Raw genomic sequence first — 23,199 nt, 5'->3', positions numbered from 1 at the left:
GCCAGCCTCAACCTCTGCTTGGGAAAGACTTGTCCATTTTTTTTTTAACCTGGAAGCAGCCTTTCTGGAAAATGGAAACAGAGCCAAGAAGCCACCATCTCTGATTCCTCTCTGGTTACAGGAGGTTAAATCCCTTCTCTCAAGAGATGACCGTTTCCTCTGACTTTGTGCTCTGGGCACCCAGCAGCCTCCTCAGCCTCATGGACTGGATCTCCACGCTGGCTCCTTCCTCGCCCTGAGCTTCACCTCAGCTTTTTCTAGAGAATATACTTTTCTCTTTGAAACCCTTTCTCCAGCTTCTCCCCCAGCCCTTACTGCTCTCCTTTTAGAGGAAGGTGGCCAGATTGTTCTGGAATGGGCCAGACAGTGAATATTTTCAACCCGTGAGCCATGTGGCCTCAGCTACAACTGCTCTGTTCTGTTGCCAAAGCAAAAGCAGACATATTTAAAGAAACGGCCATGGTTGTGTCTCAATAAAACTTTATTTACAAAAACAGACAGGCCAGATTTGGCCAGCAAAGTGTAGCTTGCCCATTCCTGTTCTAGAACATTTGGATACTTGTTTCTTCCTTCCCTTTAGGTCATGGAGGAGGTGGGGGTTGAACACAATGAATTCAGTTCAGGTTACATTTTGCTCTGAAACAGAGCAGAGGCTGGAGGTAGCTGTGTTTTTCTCACAAAGCTGTGGCCACCAAGGCCTAAACAACCTTGGATGTGTGTGATGGCTCAATGGCTGCCCTGGTCAAGACTGACTTCAAAGCAGCAGGTCTCCCAGCTGCTTAAGCCTTGTAGGGCCCCTTTTCTCTCACCGAAATCTGCACTAGGAGAAAGAAAATGTTCCCTTCTGATCTAGCAGGAAGTAAGATTCTTAGTCTATCCCAGCTGTCACGTTCAGAGGAGGATCAGTTTCTTGGAGTTGGTGATATTAGCTTTAAAATATATATAATCATTGACATAGGTTAGACACTGTTTATAGGGTTGTTATGGCAACCAAGTCCCATGCTGAGACCTGAGAAAATAGGACAATTGGATTGCGTGGGAATTAATGCTTTTCAAATCCCACCCCAAGGCTATTTGTAAGCTAAAATGAGTGAGACATTTCCTGATGAGAGATCTGACATTGCAGAGGATCTTTGCCTGGACAACAGGAGGGACATTTCTGAACTGCAGTTCCTCTCATTGTCCCACATAAGTTCCCAGAGGTCCCAGCTATACGTAACTCACAGCTGCAGCTCCCAGCATCTAGCATAGTATTAAACATGTGTGTATATGTAAATGCCATGACCTGAGTGTAAGAGGTTTCTCTTTCCCAATTCTGTTTTAATGCTTTTTCCAGAATCCAAAGTCATCCTTGAAAGTGAAAGAAAGTGTTAGTTGCTCAGTCATGTCTCCCTCTTTGCAATCACATGGACTGTAGCCAGTTAGGCTCCTCTGTCCATGGGATTCTCCAGGCAAGAGTACTGGAGTGGGTTGCCATTTCCTCCTCCAGGGAAAGCTGTCCTTAATGTGGCACATTAAAGAGCGCAGGGTGAAAAATAAATAAATAAATAAAGAGCTCAGGGTGGTCTCAGGAATTTCAGCTCTATTGAGTCCTGTACCCAAATGACTTAGCTTGGTATTTAAAAGCAGGTCACGCAGACAGACTTGCTTTCCAAAGAATAGCATGTCCACAAAAATAAAGACAAATACTTTATAAAATTAAAGTTGAGAAATTCTATCTCAGGGTCTATATAAATTGTCCTTTCAGATTTTGAAATCATGGGAGGAGTCCTGTTGGTCTCCCTCTAAACAACAAATATGGCACAGATTTTGCTTCATGCCCCCTGCCTACCTCCATACCCCATACTCTGTGGAAAACCTGGAAGGAATAAATGCTTCTCTCTTTGGGAACTCTTTGGTTTACGGCATGGCCCTGTGGTTGGGAGAACAACCCCTGTTGCCTGAAGGCAACATTTTGATGATCTAGTTCAAACCCTGTGATGACTGAGTGGGCATGGAGCTGCTCAGGGAGGGCCTGCCCACCTGGGCCTGCACCTGGCCTCTGGACCTTCCCAGGGCCCTTTCCAGGTCTGCCTGGGCCTGGGAGGCCTTTTCCACACCACATTTCACGTCCCTCTGCAACCTCAGTGTCAACGCTCCCCTAGGGATCTCCTACTACCCCCTTCCCCAGGACCAGAATTTCTTTCTTTTCTTCTTCTTCTTTGTGTGTGTGTGTGTGTGTGTGTGTGTGTGTGTGTGTGTGCTAAGTCACTTCAGTCATGTCCGACTCTTTGCAACTCCATGAACTGTAGCCCCTGGGACTCTCCAGGCAAGAACACTAGAGTGGGTTGCTGTGCCTTTCTCCAGGGAATCTTCCCGACCTAGGGATCGAACCTGCGTCTCCCACATTGGCAGGTGCGTTCTTTACCACTAGTGCCACCTGGGAAGCCGCCTTCTTTTTTTGAAGGGCCAGAATTTCTTTGCCTTGATTCTTACCCTGGAATCATTTGAGTTCTGTGTTTCATTTATTTTTTTTTAAGAAAGTTACTGTTAATTAGTCACAAGATGCAGAAAACAGAACCAATGATTTCAAGGAAAAGGGCTGGTGCTGTCAAAGGAAAGGAAGAATATGCTAGCCAGGTTCTAAAAGCCACTGAGTAAGAGGTAGTCAGGCATTTAGGAATGAGAAACATGGCTTCAAGCTGGAGAAGATTCCTCCCCTCTCTGCAAGAAACTCACCTGAATGGCCCCAGGCATCAGTTCAAGTAGCAAGAGCCTGGCCTTTGATTCCCCGAGTCATCTCAGAAGACAATGAGAGAGGGGCTAAGATTTCTTCCCCAGTTAAGAGACTGTCCACTGGACATGCACCCTCGCTTGTTTACACATGCACTCCACGTACTTGTGGGGGAGGTTTTCAATAAGGCAGGACAATACAGAAGAAATCTTTACAGGCTAAAGATTTGGAGGAAGCCACTATCTTCTTCTGAAAAGAGTTTTAGAGGACCAGAACATACCCATTCCAGAAACTGCAAAGATAACAGTCATAATTCAGTTTGCTAATATTTTGTTGAATATTTTTACATCTACGTTCATCAGAGATACCGGCCTACCGTTTTCTTTTTTTGTGTGCTGTTTTTGTCTGGTTTGAGATTAGGCTAATCCTGGCCTCATAAAATGAGTTAGGAAGTGTTCCCCTCTCTCCAATTTTTATAAGCATTTGATAAGGAAAAATACTAAATCTTCTTTGAATACTAAAAAGAATAAAAGAAAGAATGAAATGAATCCCACATTAAAAAAAAAATTGCAAAGCTAAAATCTAACATTGAGGAAGAAGCTGTAAAAATTCAACAGGTGACTGCAAATACAGACTGGCCTTTGACAGTAGGTGTGTCCTCTCTTCTGCTCTTTGGATTAATCCTGACGGGAAGCCTGAGCTACAAACACAGCCAGACATCCTGATCAGTAACGCTGAACTATGCACTTGTTCTCCTCACATGTACCCAAAACTAGATGGTTTTCCCACACATTTCATCATGGTGCCCTTCCTGAAAAGATTAGCCAGAAGCTGATGCCAAACAGATGATGCCTATAAAAGTAGGACTAATCTGGCTGAAACAGGGAGGAAGGTGGACACCTCCTCCTCTAACACACCTTCTCCTCCTCCACTGGGCCAGCCTGCTCCCTTGAATCCAGGTGTGTGCCCCAGGCTGGATGGTCTCTGATACCTGTCCAGCTCTGATGTCTGGAAGTTCCTCTGCTCTCTCCTCCCTGCCAACTTCTCAGCTTTCCTTTCTTCTGCAGAGACTTTGTATATGATAATGAAAATAAACCTTCTAGCTGCAAATAACGGCATTTGAAGCCAGTTAGGCACCTCAGCCAGGAAAGCATTACCTAATGTCCAGGCTGAACAAACAGTGAGTCTTCACGGGCACACTGCTGGCACCCAATACATCCTGACATTGAGGGGCTGGGGTGGGAGGTCCAGATGGTGATGGTTTCCAGCACAAGGGAGGCTCAGAGTTTATGGCTTTGACATAGCAAAATGTTAATATTAGAGTAAAACAGCTCACCTTTCCCTTGAAAGATGACAAAGTGAGTATTCTCAACACAGCCAATGCCTTTGGTTTCACCAGCCATGTCTCCTTCATCTTGGTCTTTGAAAAAAAAATATACTCACACATGCACAACTGTGTTGTGGTGTAGGAAAATCGTCCTAAATCACACACCAGGTTCTCCTGCCTGGGAGGAATTCTTAGAGAGTTCACGGAGCATATATAGAGCTTTGCTGAATCTGTAGCGGAGACGTTGTGATATGACGTCCAAACTCCACAGGAAGACCCAGCTTTGTGCTCTCTCAGAAGGGCTCTTTCTACTGCGATAGGTTTACTGAGCAACCTCTGTGAGTCAGGCAATGCTAGGTATTGGGGATCAACAGCCAAAATCAAAGTGTTACCTAATCTGGGTCCTTATCTGGAGGCTCTGGGGGAGAATCTGCTTCCAGGCTTATTCAGGTTATTGGAAGAATTCATTTCCCCATGGTTGTAGGACCAAGGTCCCCATTTCCTTGCTGACACTCATCTGGGAACCTCTCCCAGCCTCTCAAAGTTGTCTGCATTCCTTGTCAAGTTGCACCTCCATCTTCAAAGCCAGCAATGGCAGGTTAAGATGTTCTCAAGCTTCATATCTCTCTGACCTTCTGTTCTACCACCTTCCTCCTTCCTCCAGGTGGAGAAAGATCAGGCCTGGCTGGATATTGCAGAATACTCTGCCTAGTGTAAAGCCCATAACCTTAGTTATATCTGCAAAGTCCCTTTGCCATGTGATGCATCACATTCACAGATGATATGATGTCATCTTTAGGGTCCATTCTGTCTACTGCAGCGGGTGGCCTGGAAGCCCAGCCCCCGCCAGGTCCCTTTGGGGTTTTTTTGAGGAAACCTGAGAGCAGTTTTCATTTCCAAAGCTCTACTCCATGTACAGGGTGTGAAACGAGGGCCTCTGTCATCACCACTAGTATGCTCATCTGGAGGGGGAACATAAGGGCCCCAATGATAGTTTTGCTTCTTTCCTAGCACACAGGCCAGCAGGCTTCCCAGGACTGTTCCACCTTCTTTCAGCAGCTGAGACCCTCTAGGAACTATGAGTGTATCAGACAGGACCTTCGTGAACTGACCTGCAAGAACTTCCTGGGGCCGCTGTGAGAGCTCCTTAGTGCCCCCCCACCCCCCCACCCAGGCAGACTGTCTCAAGAAGATGTGATCATCTCCTGTACCCTACAAGACCATTCTAGTCCAACTCCCTGGTCAGTAACCAGGTAGCCTTAGACTGTCCGACTGTACCTCCAGCCCTGAAGGCCCATCTCCTTCCCTTCACTTCAGCCACATGGAAGACCATTAGCATCCATCAGTCCCTTCTGTTAGTCAAACCTCTCCAGTCCCGAGTATCCAAATCCTACTTCCTCCATGAATCTCCCTCCAATTCTCCCTTCTGAATAGTTGTTGTTTAGTCTCTTAGGCATGTCTGACTCTTTGTGACCCCATAGACTGTAGCATGCCAGGCTCCTCTGTTCTCCACTGTCTCTAGGAGTTTGCTCAAATTTATGTCCATTGAGTTGGAGCATCTTCAGTTGGAAGAGGTCTCGGAGTGAAATTCACACACATTAGTCTGAATCTGGCTTTCTGCTCTGTATATGTTATTCTTATAGTCTCTAAGTCTACTAATACAGCAAAGTTTCATTTATCTTTTTATACAGGTCTTACATGGAGCAGACATTCAATTAACTGAACTGCTCTTAGATTTATAGTTCTTTTAAATACCCTTCTGACTAATGGATAAAACACTTGTTGTTACTTTTATATCAAATATTTCTTGAGGAGACAGACAGGCAGGTCTCTGCTCTCCTTACAATTTTAAGGTAGAAAAATGCACTCAATAGGCTGTATGTCCTACAGAGGTTTTCAGGGTTAGAGCGCCAATATCCCTTGAGTGCCCAGAATCCCAATCCATCCTCAGCATTGGTGGCAACCCCACTATTCACTCAGACAGCCTGGCACCTACCCTGGAGGCCATTTTCTCCCAAGACCGTTCTTCACCCTGCAGAGGGAAGGTCTGGCCTCCTGCCTGCCTCACTCACTCCGACTCTCTGCCAAAAGCCTGGGATCCATCAGTAAGCCTGCACTTAACATGCTTTAGTCACTGGCTACATGTTATATGCACTGTCTATACAGCTATTCCACCTGAACTAGACCATCAATGGGGGAGGACTCTCGACTCTAAAAGATCACCATAATTTAACCTGCTCCATTGTGCAATCCTGTGCACCAACATGGGTTTGGTGCCTTTTGGTTGAAGAGACCATGGCACTTACATTTTAATGTTATCTGGCAAAATGAAGAGCTCTCATGAGCTTATTTCTTCCTGTGAAAGAGGTCAGATATTCTTTGTGGACCTCTCATATATACACAAGTTAAAAAACAGCTCTGCTTCACACAGTGGGCCTAGCTCTCCGAATTTTTCTTCCCCTTAAACTGAGCCAACATCTGGAAGACACATGGACGAAGATCATTAAATTATCTTTTATATATATATAATCAGGAAAAGGAGTAAAGCAAGGATCACTCTCCCCAATTTTTTTCTCAGGCTCCGAGACAATCTTCTCAATCTAAGGACAATATTTTTCTTTCATTTTATTTTCAACCAAAGAATCACATGGTTAAAATAATAACCTTCTACCCTACACCTCTCTATACTGAGTTCTCCTCTCAGGAGGAACCACTATTACCCATTGTAGTTATGTCCCTTTATGTTTCTTTGGATGGTTATTTCCATGTCCCTAGAAAATACTAGAAAATCCCTAGAAAAGTAGTAGTATCAATGCTATCACTTCTTGATTTATTAGATTTAGACATTATTTCACTGAACTCCTTCCATGATAGATAAGAATTGAACTTACCTACATAAAGGTCCCCTCCCACCATTCACCTTCCTAGTTTTGACAGGTAGATAGATAGTTACTCTTAGCTCTTCTATTGTTTCAAATGTTAACTGCATCAGACTCACCTAATCAGTTTGTTAAAACTAAGGTTTCTGGGATCCACCCCATGAGTTTCTAATTCAAAGGGTCTGGAGTGGGGCCCAAGAACTTTCTTTTCTGACAATATCCCAAGGGAGGCTAATACTGCTGGTTGGGCGGCCACACTTTAAGAAGCACTGCTCTACTGGTAACCTTTGCAATTCTTTTTTTACTATGTGATTATTTTTAATGTCCAGAGTGTATATAATTCGAGGGCCAGAGCTTTCTCCCAGACTTGAGCTTATAAGCTCTCAATTGGCTTGTGAGGCCAGTAGGGGTACTTCTTCTTGTCTAATTTGGTTTTTGGAAAGACTTCATTCAAGTTCTCAATGGTCATCTGGTCAAATGGAATTATGTTCCTCATCTTCTCCAGCTCTTTCTCATATTCCTGAATCCTGGTCTTTGAAAGAGACAAAAGCTCAACACAACTTTTCACATCTTCTTTTTCTTCAGCGTCCACCTGGGTAGCATATTTATCCTTTGGTATAGGAACCTTCAGGGCATTAAACTTCTCAAAGTCATCCACCAAGCCAGCCTTTGCCACGTTGGCCTTGGAGTAAGCCCAGTCGATGGCAGGTGGCTTCTCAGGCAGAGTAGCCAGCCTGGAGGTGAGGGTCTCATTCCAGGACTTCAAGGAGTTAGTCACGGCCTTCCGGTTTTGGGGGATGATCTCCTCGAAAGCTACCCGGTCAATGGTTTTTAGAGCAAGTTTCCGTCCAGCCATCTTGAGATCCTTTACCAACCTGGGTAACCTTTGAAATTTTAAGTAATAAACAGCTTTTTACTGTTTCATCAGGTTTTACAATATCTCTTGGCTCACTAATTTTAAAAATTAAGATATTAAAACAACTTCTGTTGTCCTATATTAAACTCTGTGCAGTAAAATTTAATGATATGTATATTAGGCACTCTAACCATAGCTCTGATTTGGGTTTGATTGTAAATACTGAACACCAATAAACAGTGCTAGTATTATGGCCTCATGATTACTATTCACAGCAGAGCCAAGACAAATGTCATGATCACAAATCCTCCTCTACACAGGTACAAAGTTAAACCACCAGAAAACTCAACTTTTACTTAAGGGGCAATGTTTCTAGTATTAAGATCCTTCTCTTCCATATACTGTTTTACTGGCTTAACATCCTACCATGTTTTGTTTTATATTGAAAAACCATGACGTATTAGCCATATTTTTACTTTTCTGGGAGTTTTTGATTGCCTTCATTTTTTTTGTATCCATAGAAAACATACATTCCATCTACACTGTATCCTGATTATTTGCTGCTTTCTTGTCATTCTGTCTATGGCCAGCTTCATTCTTCTCAAAGTTCATTAATCCCTTGCTCTAAACTGATCAATTGTTTTTTAGACATGCTACACAACTGCAATCCTGGAATTTCTTATCATTGGACTTCTAAGAGTTTGTTCTCACATTCAACATTTTGCTCCTTCTAGTTGTCACCCTTTTTTCTTGGAGTGCATCTTAGGTAACTTCCTTGGAAAGGTTACCAGGGATATAAACTTTCTGGGTAGATACTTGTCTGAATAATTACTTTATTTCAACCTCACACTTGACTTTTCAGTTCAGTTCAGTTCAGTCATTCAGTCGTGTCCGACTTTTTTCGACCCCATGAATTGCAGCACGCCAGGTCTCCCTGTCCATCACCAACTCCCAGAGTACGCAAACTCATGTCCATCGAGTCGGTAATGCCATCCAGCTATCTCATCCTCTGTCGTCCCCTTCTCCTCCTGCCCCCAATCCCTCCCAGCATCAGGGTCTTTTTCAATGAGTCAACTCTTCGCATGAGGTGGCCAAAGTGTTGGAGTTTCAGCTTCAGCATCAGTCCTTCCAGTGAACACCCAGGACTGATCTCCCTTAGGATGGACTGGTTGGATCTCCTTGCAGTCCTTGACTTTTAGGCTAAGTATAAAACCCTAGTTTCAAAATCACCTTTTCTCAGAGCTCTGAAGCTCTTATTTCATATATGCTAGCTTCCAATCTTACTAATAAGAAGTCTAGTTAGTGTGATTCTAATTATGTTGTGAGTGGATATATATTCCCCACTATCACCATCCTGTACTCTTTGTCATAGAGGCATTAAGAATTTTCCTTATGTCTTAGGTGTAGTGACATTTCAAACTGATGTACCTAGGATACTTTGGATTTATCCTTCTTGCAAGTTGGTGGGTCCTTAAAAAAAAAAAAATCTCTCCAATTTTGGGAGAACTGTCCACAGCTAGAGGGAATCTCCTTCAAGGATGGTTACAGTCCCCTTCTACCCCCCATAGTCAGCCAGTGGCTGATAATAAGGGGTACAAAAGGTCAGCACCTTCCCTCAAGGAGAGGATGGCTCTTCGGTGTAATTTATGCTCCAGAGCTCCCAGCCTCAGGCCAAGGCTAGACTTTGCCTGAGAGCACATCCTTGCTCACCCCTTCCCTTTTCTTACAGATTTCTCTAAGAACACTGCCTTATTAGACCAAGTGCTCCCAAACCCCTGCTTCAGGCACTGCTTCTGGGGAACCTGACCCAAGACCACACGGGACAGACTTTGGGAGAGAATGGGGATATCTTGGTAAAAATCTTACATCTCGAACTTCAAACTCTTGTCTATGATTCTGTTTACAACTCTCATCTGCAAGGCGTGGGTCATGATCTGCTAGTTTTCCCACAAGCTCAGAGCAGTCAGAACTGTGGAGGGTGGGGCTGGTGAGTGGTTCCACAGCTTTGTCCCCACCCTACCCAGGAGTCTGGTTTAGCTAAAAAACAGTTTTGTCTGACCTTCCCCAGGTCCTGGATCTGTGATGATCTTGGGTGTTAGAGAAAGATTTAGACTCAGACCTGGGATAGCAGGTTCCGTGCGCATTTCCTGCAACAGAGTCAGCACCGCACATCTTCCAGATTGCTTGGGGCAGACAGGCCAGTGCTGCTGTGTGGGATTAGCTCATGGCTCACTCCTACTCCGCACGGCCTTGTACAACCTGCATCCCACATGGCCCTGCAACTCCTCCACACAGCAGCACAGCCCAGAACCTGCTGAGCCTGGGGAGGATGATGACAGCCTGCACTCATTCATTCCAAAGACAACTGAGCTGAGCGTTCTCAACTCAGCCACCAATTCTAACAAGAGGAAGTTCTGGCTTCCTCAACCACTCACAGTCCCATCAATAAAACATGTATGTAGAGCACTCACTAGGTACTGATCTGAGCTCTGGAAATACTGCAGGAAAAGGATGCAAGTGCGGGGACCAAGCAGCCAGTTCATGACCTCAAAGGGATCATCATTTTCTAATTGTTTGGGAATAGCCTCAGTGAGTTTAAATCATATGGTTATTAGACACAAACCCCCAAATCATACATTTCATCATTTTGCAGATCAGGAAAGGGAGGCCCAGGAGGGGGTATGCCCAGCCTTGGGCTCCCATGCCACCAGAGACGTTACTTTTGCATGTGCACCTGCCATCTGGGGTTCTAACCATGAGTTTTCAGGTACCTGATTCTTCTGGGCAATCTTTTGTCCCTTTTTCCAGCGGAGCACGGGGGTGAGGGCTGGCAGCTCCTTCTCCTCCTCTCCCGTCACATGCTCGCCCAGGCTGTAGGCGGCCTCGAACACGATGGGGCTGATGACGTCCTGTACTCTCCGCTGAAACAATAAACACGAGGCTCGTGAATGGCAGGCACTGCTGACATGTGCAGAGCATTTCAACAGTTTACAAAGACCTTCCACACGGCCCGCCCCATGTGAGCCTCACAAACCACCCTTGTGAGGCTGGATTTTATTGCTTGCATATTTTAAGATGAGGTAATGAGGCCAAGGGCAGTGACTGTCTTGTCCAAGGTCACTCCGCTAATGAGCGGGGGTTTTCCCACTCTACCTTGCGTGGTGCGAAATCCTGGTCTCTTTAGCATGTGGAAGACATTACCTTAGTCATCTTCCAAATATTCTTATAAGCTAGTTGGCGGGCTGGCGAGCATCTGTACTGACAGTGCAGCACTAATAACCCTTCCGATCCACGGTGTTTTGATCATCAAAGCTCTTCTGAGTTGAGATAAATACAGACTGTGTGTTAGGGCAGGGGACCTGTAGGCATGGGGGCCTGATGGCTTCCCAGCGTTGGGCTCCTTGGAGCCAGCGATGAAGGCTGACTTCAAGCCTGTGTTCTTCCCTTCAGACCCTAGGACTTCAAGAGCCAAGGGAGTGATAGGCTGATAGTCCCAAAGAAGACCTACAAGATGCCAGGCACCATGCAAGATGTTCTTGAGAGGTAAGCCACACACACAAACCATGAGAGCTGGGCTTACTCCCCTCCACTGTATAATAAAGGGAAGATGAAGGCACAAGTTCCCCAGGCCACAAGGCTAATAAGGATTCTGAGTCACATCAGCTCAATCCCGGAGTTCCTGGCCTTTCTGCTCAAGTCCGCTCCACTGTCTCCCTGGGACTCCGGCTCCCCCAGGCTCACAAGTTAGACAGCGAGGCAGGAATAAAGCATTAGTTTCCCTGCATCCCTGGCCAGCACACGCTACGGAAGGTGGGCTTCCAAGGGGAGCAGGGCAAATCTGAGAAGTAGCACCAACGAGCCACGTCTCCGCTGCCTGCATCTATCAAGGAGAAACGGCAGGAGCCGGCAGGCCAGCGGGAGTAAGAGGCGCTAGGTGGGCGGGCAGAGGCCACCCAACCCCAAAGCCTCAAGCAGAGCCAAGGACTTCAAACTATACTCTGTGTAAAGTCTGGCGGAGTTGGAAACAGGCGAGTGCAGTGTTCAAAACAGTAGAAAGTTTTAAAGTTCCCAAGAGGCACACAGTGAGGAGCTGGCTCATAGCCCACCCCACGCCCCCTGGAAACCCAGTGCCCCCTCCAGAGGCAGACATGCCTGTCAGTTTCATGGTATCTGTCCAGTCTAAGCATACTTAGGTAACTGATGATTGCACTTTGCTTTCCTTACTCAGCATGTACTCTGGAGGTGGTTCCAGGTTAGCACATAGAGCTACCCACCCCCAACCATTTTTAACACAGAGTTTTTTTCCCACAGAGGTCCTTACCCACCAGTGTTTGGACTCAGAGCTGCTTAAATAAGTGAATGAATGGCAGCCCATCTGACCATTCGGTAGCGGCATTCTCCAAGATGGGTCTGTGAGCCTCAGTTTCCCAAGGAGGGTAGTAAATGAAAGGGTCTGTGATTGAACAAGCTGGAGGGGACACCAGGTTAAACAGGGGTCTGCGTCTTTTGTTTATTGTATGTTTTTACAGCAACTGTCTCCCAGAAAGAGTAGGGTGACCCCAGGTTTACTGGGGCACAGAACCCTGTGTTTCCTGGGAGTTCCGTGGGGGTATGTATGTGGTGCAGAGCATGTTCAGAGACATAGAAAATCTCCCACAGCAGCCCAGGAGAAGAGATGGCATCCAGGCCAGAGTGGCATGGGAGGGGAGGCAGATGGGGTTGCTGAATGTGGGGCATGGGAGACTAATCACTCTGGGGATGGGAGCCTGAGTGACCAGCAGGTGGCTTATATCTGTGCTCAAAAAAGCATTCAGTTGAGAAGAGATTCAATCATTTGCATAAATAAAACACAGGACTGTTCAGGGGAGTGACAGGTGAGCCTTTGGATAAGATATTTCCAGGAAATTCTCTCAAATTTCAGATTTTAGGTGCATATCTTTAATATTCATGTCCTTTCCGGGAGCAAAACACCTACCTGGGATCCAGGTGCCTACTGACTGACTCTCCAAAACAGAATTTAAAGTCTGGGTGCAGAGAACAGTGAATGAGTGCACTCTTAATGTTTTCACAGATAAATGCTTCAGTGATTCTTTAAGGGTGACTGCCTTAAGGTTCTGCATTTAAATCCCTCATGTCAAAAGAATTCAGTTATTACACGATGTTATTCTTGTGGGAGGAACGGAGGATGGGGCTGGGGGAGGCAGAAGTCACTGAATGTTTCCTGGCTACCACATGTATTCTAGAAACTGGGCCAACCTCTCCCACAGACATCCTTTTACTTAATCCACACAACACCTGAGCTGGTAGACTGTGTTGCTCCCATTTTACAGATGAGATAAACAAAGGCCCCGGAGCTCAAATAAACTGTGCTCCACCCCCAAATCAGTAAGTGACAGGATTGGACTCATTCTTAGAACCAGAAGCAAAACTGCTTTCCTTGAAGTCTGTCAAACGCTGTATAAAAATCATCCCAATTGTTCTGACCTCACCCTGAAATATTACTTAATTACTTAGGGGGACACAGGGCAGGAAAGAAATGTCCCTCATTCCAGGAAGAATGTGAGTAAATGACAAATAACTAATTAACAGGGAGTTTACATGAGGCCTATTTCTGAATGTGCAGCCATTCAAGCCATGACCGATGGGGGGAGAAGTCTTAGTTGGGGCACAGCCATTTGGGGTGAGTGATGAGCTAGGACATCTAGGGGTGCAGATGCTGTGTTCCAGCACTGACTGCATGAGTCAGTTTTCACTAAGATGTTAGAACAACACTTTCTTACGACATGTCCCAAAAGCTCTGGGCAGAAGGGTCCTACCCTACACTGAGCTACGGGTGGAGGCAGGGGAAGGCACGGCAAATAGAAATGAGCCAGCACTCCCCAAAGGACAGTCCTTCTTGCCCACACTGTGTTTCGTTTTATCTGAGCTGCAAGGGAGAGGTAGCAGCACCATTTCATGGTTTCCTTTGCATTTCTGGAAGCACAGCTTCCCTCAGCTCAGCACTGCACCGACGTGAAGGGACCCCTTAGGTGGAGGTTTACGGGTTGGGTGCAGACCCTAATCGCTGAAATTTTTTCACTGCTTGAAAATATTCACCACGACACCCTAAAACTTCCCATGCTGAATACACACTTATTCTGACAGACTAAAAGCCAACAACCCACCTTTTTCTGCAAAAAATCTACTGGAGTCTCCTGTTCTGAAAACTCAGACTGCATCTGAGGAGGAGAAACCTCAGACTGGTGGCAGATTTTGCGGCGGCTGAGGTTTTATAGGGAACTTGACATATGTGCAATTAGAAATTTACTGGGTGCTTACTTTACGCCAGGCAACGTGCTGGGCCCCAGGGAGACAGACTTTGAAGGAAACAGGCAGACAGTGATGACCTAGTACAACACATAATAGGATAGAGGTGGCTTTGGGAACACAAACAGGGTTTCTGATCTGGACTAAGGGCTGGCGGGCTTCTCAGAGGAGGTGCTCCTGGACTCGTCAGAAGACAGAGAGACATCAGCCAGACAGCAGGCAGGGCCGGTACAGACAGCAGGGGGCGAGGGCACAGCCATCCAGTGGATTACATGTGTTCCGCAAAGGTGAGAAGAGCAGGCTTGCGGGCAGGTGGGAGGAGAGATGGCTACAGCAGAGATCAGATTTCAGGGGGACTTACAGGCTGCTGATTTCAATCTAAACTCTAGGCAGAGCTGGCAGGCAGGTAAGGTGATGCGAGAGGCTGAGTTACAGAAAAATCCCTCTGGTTTCTTGGATGGATGGGGTAAGATTGGAGGCAGGGAGGCCAGCAAGGAGGCTATGTTATAGAAAGATCCCTCAGGCTGTACATGGAAGTGGACCGATGCATGTAGGTCTTCTGGGTTCAGTATAAATAGGGGCCCCGGGGAAAAATGTGTATGCTAAGTCACATGGTTGCAGCTGATTCTTCATGACCTCATGGACTGTAGTCCACCAGGCTCCTCTGTCCATGAAATTTTCCAGGCAAGAATACTGGAGTGGGTTGCTATTTCCTACTCCAGGGCATATTCCCGACCCAGTGATCAAACCCGCATCTCTTTACTTTTCGACTCTTGCACCGGCAGGCGGATTCTTTCCCACTCATAAGTACCACCTGGGAGGGCTTCCTAAGTGGTGCTAGTGGTCAAGAACCTGCCTGTCAATGCAGGAGACATAAAAGACCTGGGTTCCGTCTCTGGGTCAGGAAGATCCCCTGGAGGAGGGCATGGCAACCCACTCCAGTATTCTTGCCTGGAGAATCCCATGGACAGAGGAGCCTGGCGGGCTACAGTCCATAGGGTCGCAAAGAGTTGGATACAACTGAAGCGACTTAGCACGCAGAAACACATGCACCACCTGGAAAGAGGATCAAGCCAGGACACAGCAGGGGGATAGGAAGCAGCAGAGGGAGATGACTGGAGTTTGGTTAGGAGAGCTGGGGGATGAGAGAGAACCCATGGAAGGTGCCCTCCTGGTGGACCTGGCAGCCTCTCATCACCACGGGGAACCAGGAGAGAGTCATTCAGTGGTGAATATACTGAGTTTTGTTACAACACAGAAATCCTCTTCTCACCTCCAGATGCCAACTCCACAAAGCATCTCCCAGAATACACTGATTTGGGCCTAAAACCCCAGGCTTCCTTTCTGTTCCACAAACTTGTTCCCCTGTCCCAGCTTTCAAGTCCAGGCTCCCCATCACTGACCCATCCAGACTCACTACAGACCCTCTGCCTACACTATGAGCTTGTCCACTTATCCTCCCAGGGACGGGCTTTGCTCTCCTTTGAATTACACCTTCCTCCTCCCTTGGCGCACCTCACACACAGAGCTATTGTGTTGGGGCCCTAAGAAAGGATCACCGGGCCCAGAAGAGTCTGCTGACAACAGCAAGAGAGACCCTCACGGAAACATAACTGAGGACCCCCGTTCCCTCATGGGGAACTCTTCCTTGTCGTTCAAGCTTTTCCTTGTCATTCATTACCTTGCTCTGAAAATGAAATCGAAGTAACTCAGAAGAAATCGAAGTATACCCCACCAGGGTATACTTGAGACTGGCAGGGGCCAGCCACGCAAAAATCCCACCAGAGGAGAGGTACTCTCTGTCCTGTTATCCTCCGGCATCTAGGCTATTGTGAGAGTCGGAAGTCCCAAAGTCTTCTGTCTCCTCTACTCGCGGAACCAGGGAATTTTCCCTGGTGAGTATATAAGGAGTATCAAAGCTCCCATTGACCTGGCTGATGGGAGGTACGCACCACTCTCTGGGGGACTCTATTCCAAGCCACACCACGACCCAACATGAGTAGGACTCAAGCACCATACACCTCTTGACCAGCCAGGTGAACTAGAAACCGACCTCACATTGCTTTTCTCCAAGAAATAACGGGTTTTTATCCTCCTTAGCCAACTAGCAGCTATAGTAGTAAACGACATGAAAACAGGAAGGGTTGGTTTTACTTTCAATTTGCAAATAGAGAAGGCCAACAAATAAGCAGCTAGCATTAAGCCAGACATTTGGTTTGGGAAAAACCCTCTATGGGCTTTTGTTTTTGTTTTAAAGGCCTCAGTATTTTTCTTTTTCCAAACAAGATCTTTTTGTCCACTCCCTCCTGTATCCTTTCTCAGAATTCCTCTGCTCTCTACACCCAACTTTATGATTACCTTGAAGGCAGTCCTAGAAATGAGAAGTCTTGGAGGTGGAGGCCTTTTCTGTTATCTCAATAATCATAACTATGAGAATGGTAGTTAACGTGTTAGAGGACAGCTTAGATTAACAATTAAAGCTTAGATTAAAGCTTAAAGATTCTTCTAAAAGTAACTGAGGATTTTTGCATTTCTAGGGATAATACTAATAGAGGGACTTGTCGAAGACATACCATCCCACTGAGAACAACCAGAAAAGCCAGACAACACACACATACAACATATAAGCCTGTCTAAACGTATCAGGGAACTATCTAGGGTAGGGGTCCCCAACCAGGCCACAGAGCAGGTGAGGGTGGACACAGCTTCATCTGTATTTATAGCTGCACCACCCCCCCCCCACTTGCAGGAAGGGCATATTACTGATAAATGTAACATGCTTGAATCATCCCCAAACCATCCCCCCCATCCCTGGTCTGTGGAAAAATTGTCTTCCATGAAACTGGTCCCTGCCGCCAAAAAGCTTGGGGACTGGGGATTCAGGGAACTCTTTCCTTGAGCTGTTTAAAGGTCTGTAAGAAGCCTGGAATAAGAAGCTGAGAATCTGACTGTGAACTGGTTGCTAAAAGGTTGAGTTCTGGAGTTCTGAGTCCCTGGCAGTCTTATGAGTCTGTGAAGATAAACTTAAAGCTCAGAGCTACTAAGGCAGCCAGGACTTGAGGATCAAGATTCTAAAAAGAGAAGCACGTGGAGACAAATCTGATATTTGACACCACATTTATTCTCAGGACATTGGTGGATTCCACAATTTCAGGGTTATGAGACTAAGAAACCAAGAAGAAGGCAGTGGCCAAGGTGCTGAGAAGACAAGAGAAGATGTAGTTAGCTGCAGATGACACAGCAGGGAAGACCAGTGATTCAGAAGGCAAGTCAACAGAAAATATGCAGAATGAAGCATGGGGAAGAAAGAGGGCAGAAAATTCAGAAATGAAGTTCAGAAAAGGCCACAGTGAAAGGCATGACATACTCAGAGTGATTTAATAGTCTCTATAATTATATGAAACATCCAACCCAACGCCTAGCGTAGCAAAGGTGGGCAATAAATAGTGGCTATTGTTATTTTTACCATAATCTTTTAAGTGGCAATTTTGATATAAAAATCTGTGAAAACTACCCTGCTACAAAATGAACAGTGCATGTCGCAAGGACACATTTCACTAGGGAACAAGCTAAGGCCACATGTGGTTTCATTTAGAGTTCTATAAATTAAAAAATAAACAAATGAAAATTTAAATTAACACCAAGGGAGAAAATTCTGTAAGTTTCTCAACAAGAGTAGAGATTTTAATTCTGACTACATACAACTTTGGTCTTCCCAGGTGGTGCTAGTGGTGAAGAACCCGCCTGACAATGCAGGAGACGTGGGTTCAATTCCTAAGTCAGGAAGAGCCCCTGGAGGGGGGCTTGGCAAAGAACTCCAATATTCTTGCCTGGAGAATTGCCTGGACAGAGGAGTCTGGCGCGCTACAGTCCATAGGGTCACAAAAGCATGACTAAAGCAACTGAGCATGCATGCACATACTACTTTATATGTAATATCATATGGAAATGGATATCATTATCAGCCTGAAATGTATCATCCCCTGGTAAGCATCAGTGCCCAGGAAGGGCATGAAAGCATTCATTACTCTTTAAGTAACATATCTGCATAAATTATTCTGTTAATCTGTGAAAATCATATAAGCCCATTGATGCTTTTCCCTCTTCAAAGATAAAACAATATCTCCTTGGATACTTGAAAAGGTTTGTTTTTATATTTGAGAGTATGTGTGCATAAGTGGGGATTGCTTATTTAGTCAACTTATATGTTTATATGTTTTGGGATTTTTTTTTCTGCGTTCATTTCCAAAACATGCCAATGGGAGGTTAGAACTTTTGACTTTGGAAATGATTTTCTAAGAGCATGACACATCCTTGTAGAATGTTCTTTGCAAAGAGACATTTTAATTATACCATAGATAACGCCATGTATCACTTGACAGCTAAGTGATACTACATGGAACTGGCCCAGCCTGGAGATATCCAGCTTTTGTGTCCTCCAGAGGAAATGGAATGCTGTCTTAGAATCTAACGCTCCTTGTTTTAATTTTCTCTTCCTCTCATCTTCAAACCTCCAAGGTGGCTCTGATAAAAATATCTGTAGGTGCATATGAGAAGTCCATGGACAGAGAAGCCTGGTGGGCTACAGCCCATGGGGTCTCAAAGAGTCAGACAAGACTGAGCAACAAACACTAACTAACCATGAAACTAACACAGAAGAAAATGCTCCCAGTGTAACCAGCAAAAGAAATATGGCCGGAGTCCCCAGGCAGGCCTTCCCGCTCCACAAACCTCAGCCACAAGCCCTTCATCCAGCGGGCGTGTCAGCCTCAATCCTCATGTTGGGACAGAAATGCCCTGAGACCCCTGGAGTCAATAGTGAAAGAGAAGTGGGAAGGGGGAGGGAGTACTGACTTGGCTCAGCAAGCAGTTGAAAATCCTAGAATCTCTTCTCTTTGCATCTTGACCTGATAAAGCAAGCTTTCGGAGAAGAGGACACAACTGTGCTGAGTGCATCTGCTCGGGCCGACTGCAGTCCCCACCTATGCCTCAGCTCTGCCGACTCCACGTCTGCAGTGCTCTCATCCCCACGGAACAGGATCCACCCTCCACGGCCCAGCCCAAGGCTGCCACTTCCATGGGACTTTCTTGAGGACACAAGCCCTCTGACTTCAGTCCTCCAGGGTCCTGAGGATACAATCTGGCAGTTAATTATTTTCTGCCTGGAAAATCCCATGGACGGAGGAGCCTGATAGGCTGCAGTCCATGAGGTCGCTAAGAGTCGGACACAACTGAGCGACTTCACTTTCACTTTTCACTTTCATGCATTGGAGAAGGAAATGGCAACCCACTCCAGTGTTCTTGCCTGGAGAATCCCAGGGACGGGGGAGCCTGGTGGGCTGCCGTCTATGGGGTCGCGCAGGGTCGGACACGACTGAAGTGACTTAGCAGCAGCAGCAGTGCTGCCTTTCCCTAAATCAAAGGCCTTCCCTCAGCCTCCTATTTAAAGTTTCTAAAGTGGGGAATGCATCTTATTAACAGCATCAAATAATAGATTTGTTGAGAATATTATTCCTCCTCAGCCCCTGCCTGGAAAGCTGTTACAGTGTAAGCCATGTGCAGAGGGAGGTGAGGTGGGGCTGGCTCACAGTGCTAACTGCAGAGTTCAGCTCTGCCTTGAGCTCCCTGGGTCTCTTGACAATACTGTGCTGAGGCAGCAGCCAGGACAGGACACTCAGGTCAGGGCTGGGACGATAGGCGTGTGCAGGCAGGAGTGGAGGGTGAGTGGGCTGACATTGCAGTAGTCTATTAGAAAAAGCATCAACAAGGTTGCTTGCAGCCAACACCAGGCTGCTATGCACCTGCACCAGGTACCAGTGAGGCGTGGGGAAGCAGAGACGAGGCAGGCAGGACTGTGTGAGCAAAAAGATGTCTGGACAGGAAGCGTGGGAACCTCATGAGAGGAAACCGCCTCCGACCCCGAAAGGTGCAGGAGTGGGAATGTCAAGAATCCTCAGAGAGAAGGTGATGAGATGCTCAGCGGGCTGATGGGGGAAGGGGAATCAGTTGGTGGGGATGATGCGGAGGTCTAACAGACAACTGTGTGTCAAGGAACAGAGGCAGCAGACAAGGTGGAGAGCAAGGACTTTGACACCGACAGTGCTGGCTCTAAGGGAGGAGTCCCAGCTCCATCTCTCACATACTGCGTGACACTGCTCACGTCACTTAATCCTTCCAAACCTGTTTTCTCAGATGTAAAACAGCTTGGGTGGGAAAACCTTGCGTGACTGTTGAGAAGATGAGAGACTACAGATGCCAAGCACCATGGAGAGCTCCTGGTACTCAGGAAGCGCTCACTGTATCTATGGCATCATCACCATTGCCATCACCACTTGACAATGGGGTGTGGGGCAAGATCACAGGGTGAAGGGCAGGGAGGGAAGGCAGCAGGGAACCAGCTGGCAGGACCTCGGAAATGAGGTGAGGGTCCATCACTCCGTGTGCAGTGGGGACTGTTGGCAGTTTTTAAAGCCAGCTTTAAGGTAAGAAACCCAGAGTTGATCTGAAGGACCAACAGGATGGAAAGGGAGGAGGATGGGACCTCAGTGGTGCTGGTGCCCCTACCCTGAGCTATAAGTTGGTTGCCATCAGCTCCCAAATTCCTCTTATGGAGAAACATTCTTGGTTAAATGAGAGCCACTTCACTCAGGAGTTCTTCTGCCCCCTTCCCAGCCTCATTGGCAATAACTGACTGTGAAGGGGGTAAAAAAGAGGTTATCTCTTGCCTCAAGGTGGGACAACTCTATGGTGCATTTCATGGCCCAGAGCTCCCCATGCGATCAGGCTGAGGCTGCTCTCCAGCTGAGGTCACAAGCTTGATGAACTTCTCCAGCCTCATCCTGCTCCCCAATAATAAATCCTGTGCAAGGAAATCCCTCTCTCAAGCTCTGCATCCAGGGAACCCAACCTCACACAGTAACTAGGGTTGCAAAAACTTGTGGCAGCAGAAATACATACTTATACATATGTGCACAATATAAAGATAAAATACGGATTTGCAGGGAGGGAGAGACAAGAGTCCCTGCTTGCTCAACATCTCACCCTCAACCACTTGGCACAGCCAGATCACAGCACCAGCAGCCCTCTTCATCCTGCACCCCCAGACTCTGTGAAGGGGCACAAAGGCAGCAGGGATCAGAGAGGGAGGCTGTGGCCAGGGAAGTCTCTGACGTCCACAGCCCTGTGGGTCCTGTGAATCTAAGCCTCTTCCCGGGAGAAAAATGGGGCACAGAAGGCAGATTGTGGTCACTACAAAAGGTCTTGATAGTGACCAATAAGGCCCTGAGTGCTCCCAGGAGATGCTGCTTGGCAGGTGACAAATCCTCCTTGTTCAGACTCTGTGTCCTCAGACCTATCCTGCCAGCAAAAATGTGAAATCAAACAGGACAAGGGGCGGAAATAAGACTCCTAAGGCAGCTCATTCCATATCAGCCTTGACTGCTCCCTATTTTTTTAATGACTGTGGTGATGTTATAAAGTATTTACTATAAAAAGGGGTATGTGTTTAGCTGGGTCTGATAGTGTTTAAAAAAAAAAAAACACCATTTTAAAGCATCATGTCAGAAAGCATTCTGCATCTTCTTATGTTAAGACATGTCCACCATGAAGCGTGGATTACAATTGAGGCAAGCGGTTTCTACCAAGGAGTTTCCATTCCATTCACTACAGGGGTCAGGAGCTTCATACAGACCAGATGCTCTCAGTGCCCTGCCAAGATGCCCTCAACCCACTGGTGCACCCACTCCCGCAGCTGCTATACAGGCATTGGCTACTAATGGTTCACACCTACAGTCTTCTCAGGAGAACTGTCCCTGACTGATGGGACCCTTCTCCTCCAGAGATGCCTTCAAGGGATGCCCTGGGATAGGCAGAATCCTAAGATGACCCCCAATGACCCACGCCTCTCCCCTCCAGTGTGGGAAGGATAAACGGGACACAGGTCACTCCCATGACTATGTTACATTCTATGGCAATGGTGAAGGGATTATGCGGATGTAAAGAAGGTCTCCAATCAGTTGAATGTGAGTTAATCAAAAAGGACATGATCCGGGTGGGCCTCCTTTAATGGAGGGCTTAGTTCTTCCCTGAGCTAAGAGGCTGGAGGCAGAAGAGATGCGCTTCCTGTCAACCTTGAAGAAGCAAGCAGCTGTGGGCTCCACAGCTGCAAGGGCATGAATTCTGGCACCAGCCACATAAGCCTAGAAGAAGTCTCCAACCTCAGATGTGACCTGACTGACACCTGAGGGGCTGACCAGGGACCAGCTGGACCATGCTCAGACTACTTATGGAAACTGAGAAATAATAAATGGGTTTTGTATTAAACTACTGAATTTGCAACATTTTCTGTAGCATAGAAAACTAGTACGTGGCCCATTCCACTGGCTGGCTGGCGCAGTGGTCTGACAGCTGGCCTCCGGGTGGATAAGCTCTGGAAGTAGTGATTCATAGGCCAGAGCTCTCTCATGGGACCAGGCTGAGGCTGGACTGCTTGTGAGACCACAACCTTAACTCACTTTTATCCCTGCCCCATCCTGTTCCCCTCACTTCTGAGAGCAGTCTTCTAGCACAGGCTTCCCAGGTGCCTCAGTGGTTAAGAACCTGCCTGTCAATACAGAAGACGTAGGAGATGTGAGTCCAATCCCTGAGTCAGGAAGATACCATGGAGCAGGAAATGGCAACCCACTCCATTATTCTTGCCTGGAGGATCCCAGGGACAGACAAGCCTGGAAGGCTACAGTCCAAGGGGCCACAGACAGTCAGACACAACTGAGCACGCATGCATGCTTCCAGGACACCTCTGGCAGAAATTTCCATTTTGGCTTCTGCTTCTGGGGAACCAGATGCAGGAGACCTTGTAATCAATTCCACACTGAATTTGTTGGTTACAATCTCGTTAAAGAGGTGAGAAAAGCTGAATAAAGTGCGAGGGATGACCCAGAGCTCATGTGTGACCAAAACACAAGCAGATCTGAGTCATCAGGGGAAAAGAGTGGGAATTACATGCAGACTATCATATTGACTATTATTCTCCATTACTTGCACCTCGGGGTTTTACTCTGCCCTTCTTTTATTCATTCTCAGAAAAACAAGAGCTAGCATTCCATGAATTAAAGACACA

General features: G+C 46.7%; 2 protein-coding genes across 2 annotated transcripts in view; both read right to left on the bottom strand.

Moving 5' to 3' along the window:
- Positions 1 to 23,199, bottom strand: part of ITGA9 (integrin subunit alpha 9) — a 362,863-nt gene that overhangs the window by 169,683 nt on the left and 169,981 nt on the right. The window contains exon 16 of the mRNA XM_061127757.1: positions 10,547 to 10,696. Coding sequence (XP_060983740.1) covers positions 10,547 to 10,696 — 150 coding nt within the window. The remainder of the gene's footprint in view (positions 1 to 10,546; positions 10,697 to 23,199) is intronic.
- LOC133046262 (ATP synthase subunit d, mitochondrial-like) lies at positions 7,251 to 7,825 on the bottom strand. Its single transcript, XM_061129182.1, has one exon. The coding sequence runs from the start codon at positions 7,773 to 7,775 to the stop codon at positions 7,293 to 7,295; it is 483 nt and encodes a 160-aa protein (XP_060985165.1). The 5' UTR covers positions 7,776 to 7,825; the 3' UTR covers positions 7,251 to 7,292.

Source organism: Dama dama, chromosome 24 (genome assembly GCF_033118175.1).
Source record: "Dama dama isolate Ldn47 chromosome 24, ASM3311817v1, whole genome shotgun sequence".
NCBI lineage: Eukaryota > Metazoa > Chordata > Mammalia > Artiodactyla > Cervidae > Dama > Dama dama.
Note: the sequence above shows the minus strand (reverse complement) of the source record. Positions and strands in the feature narration are given on the sequence as shown.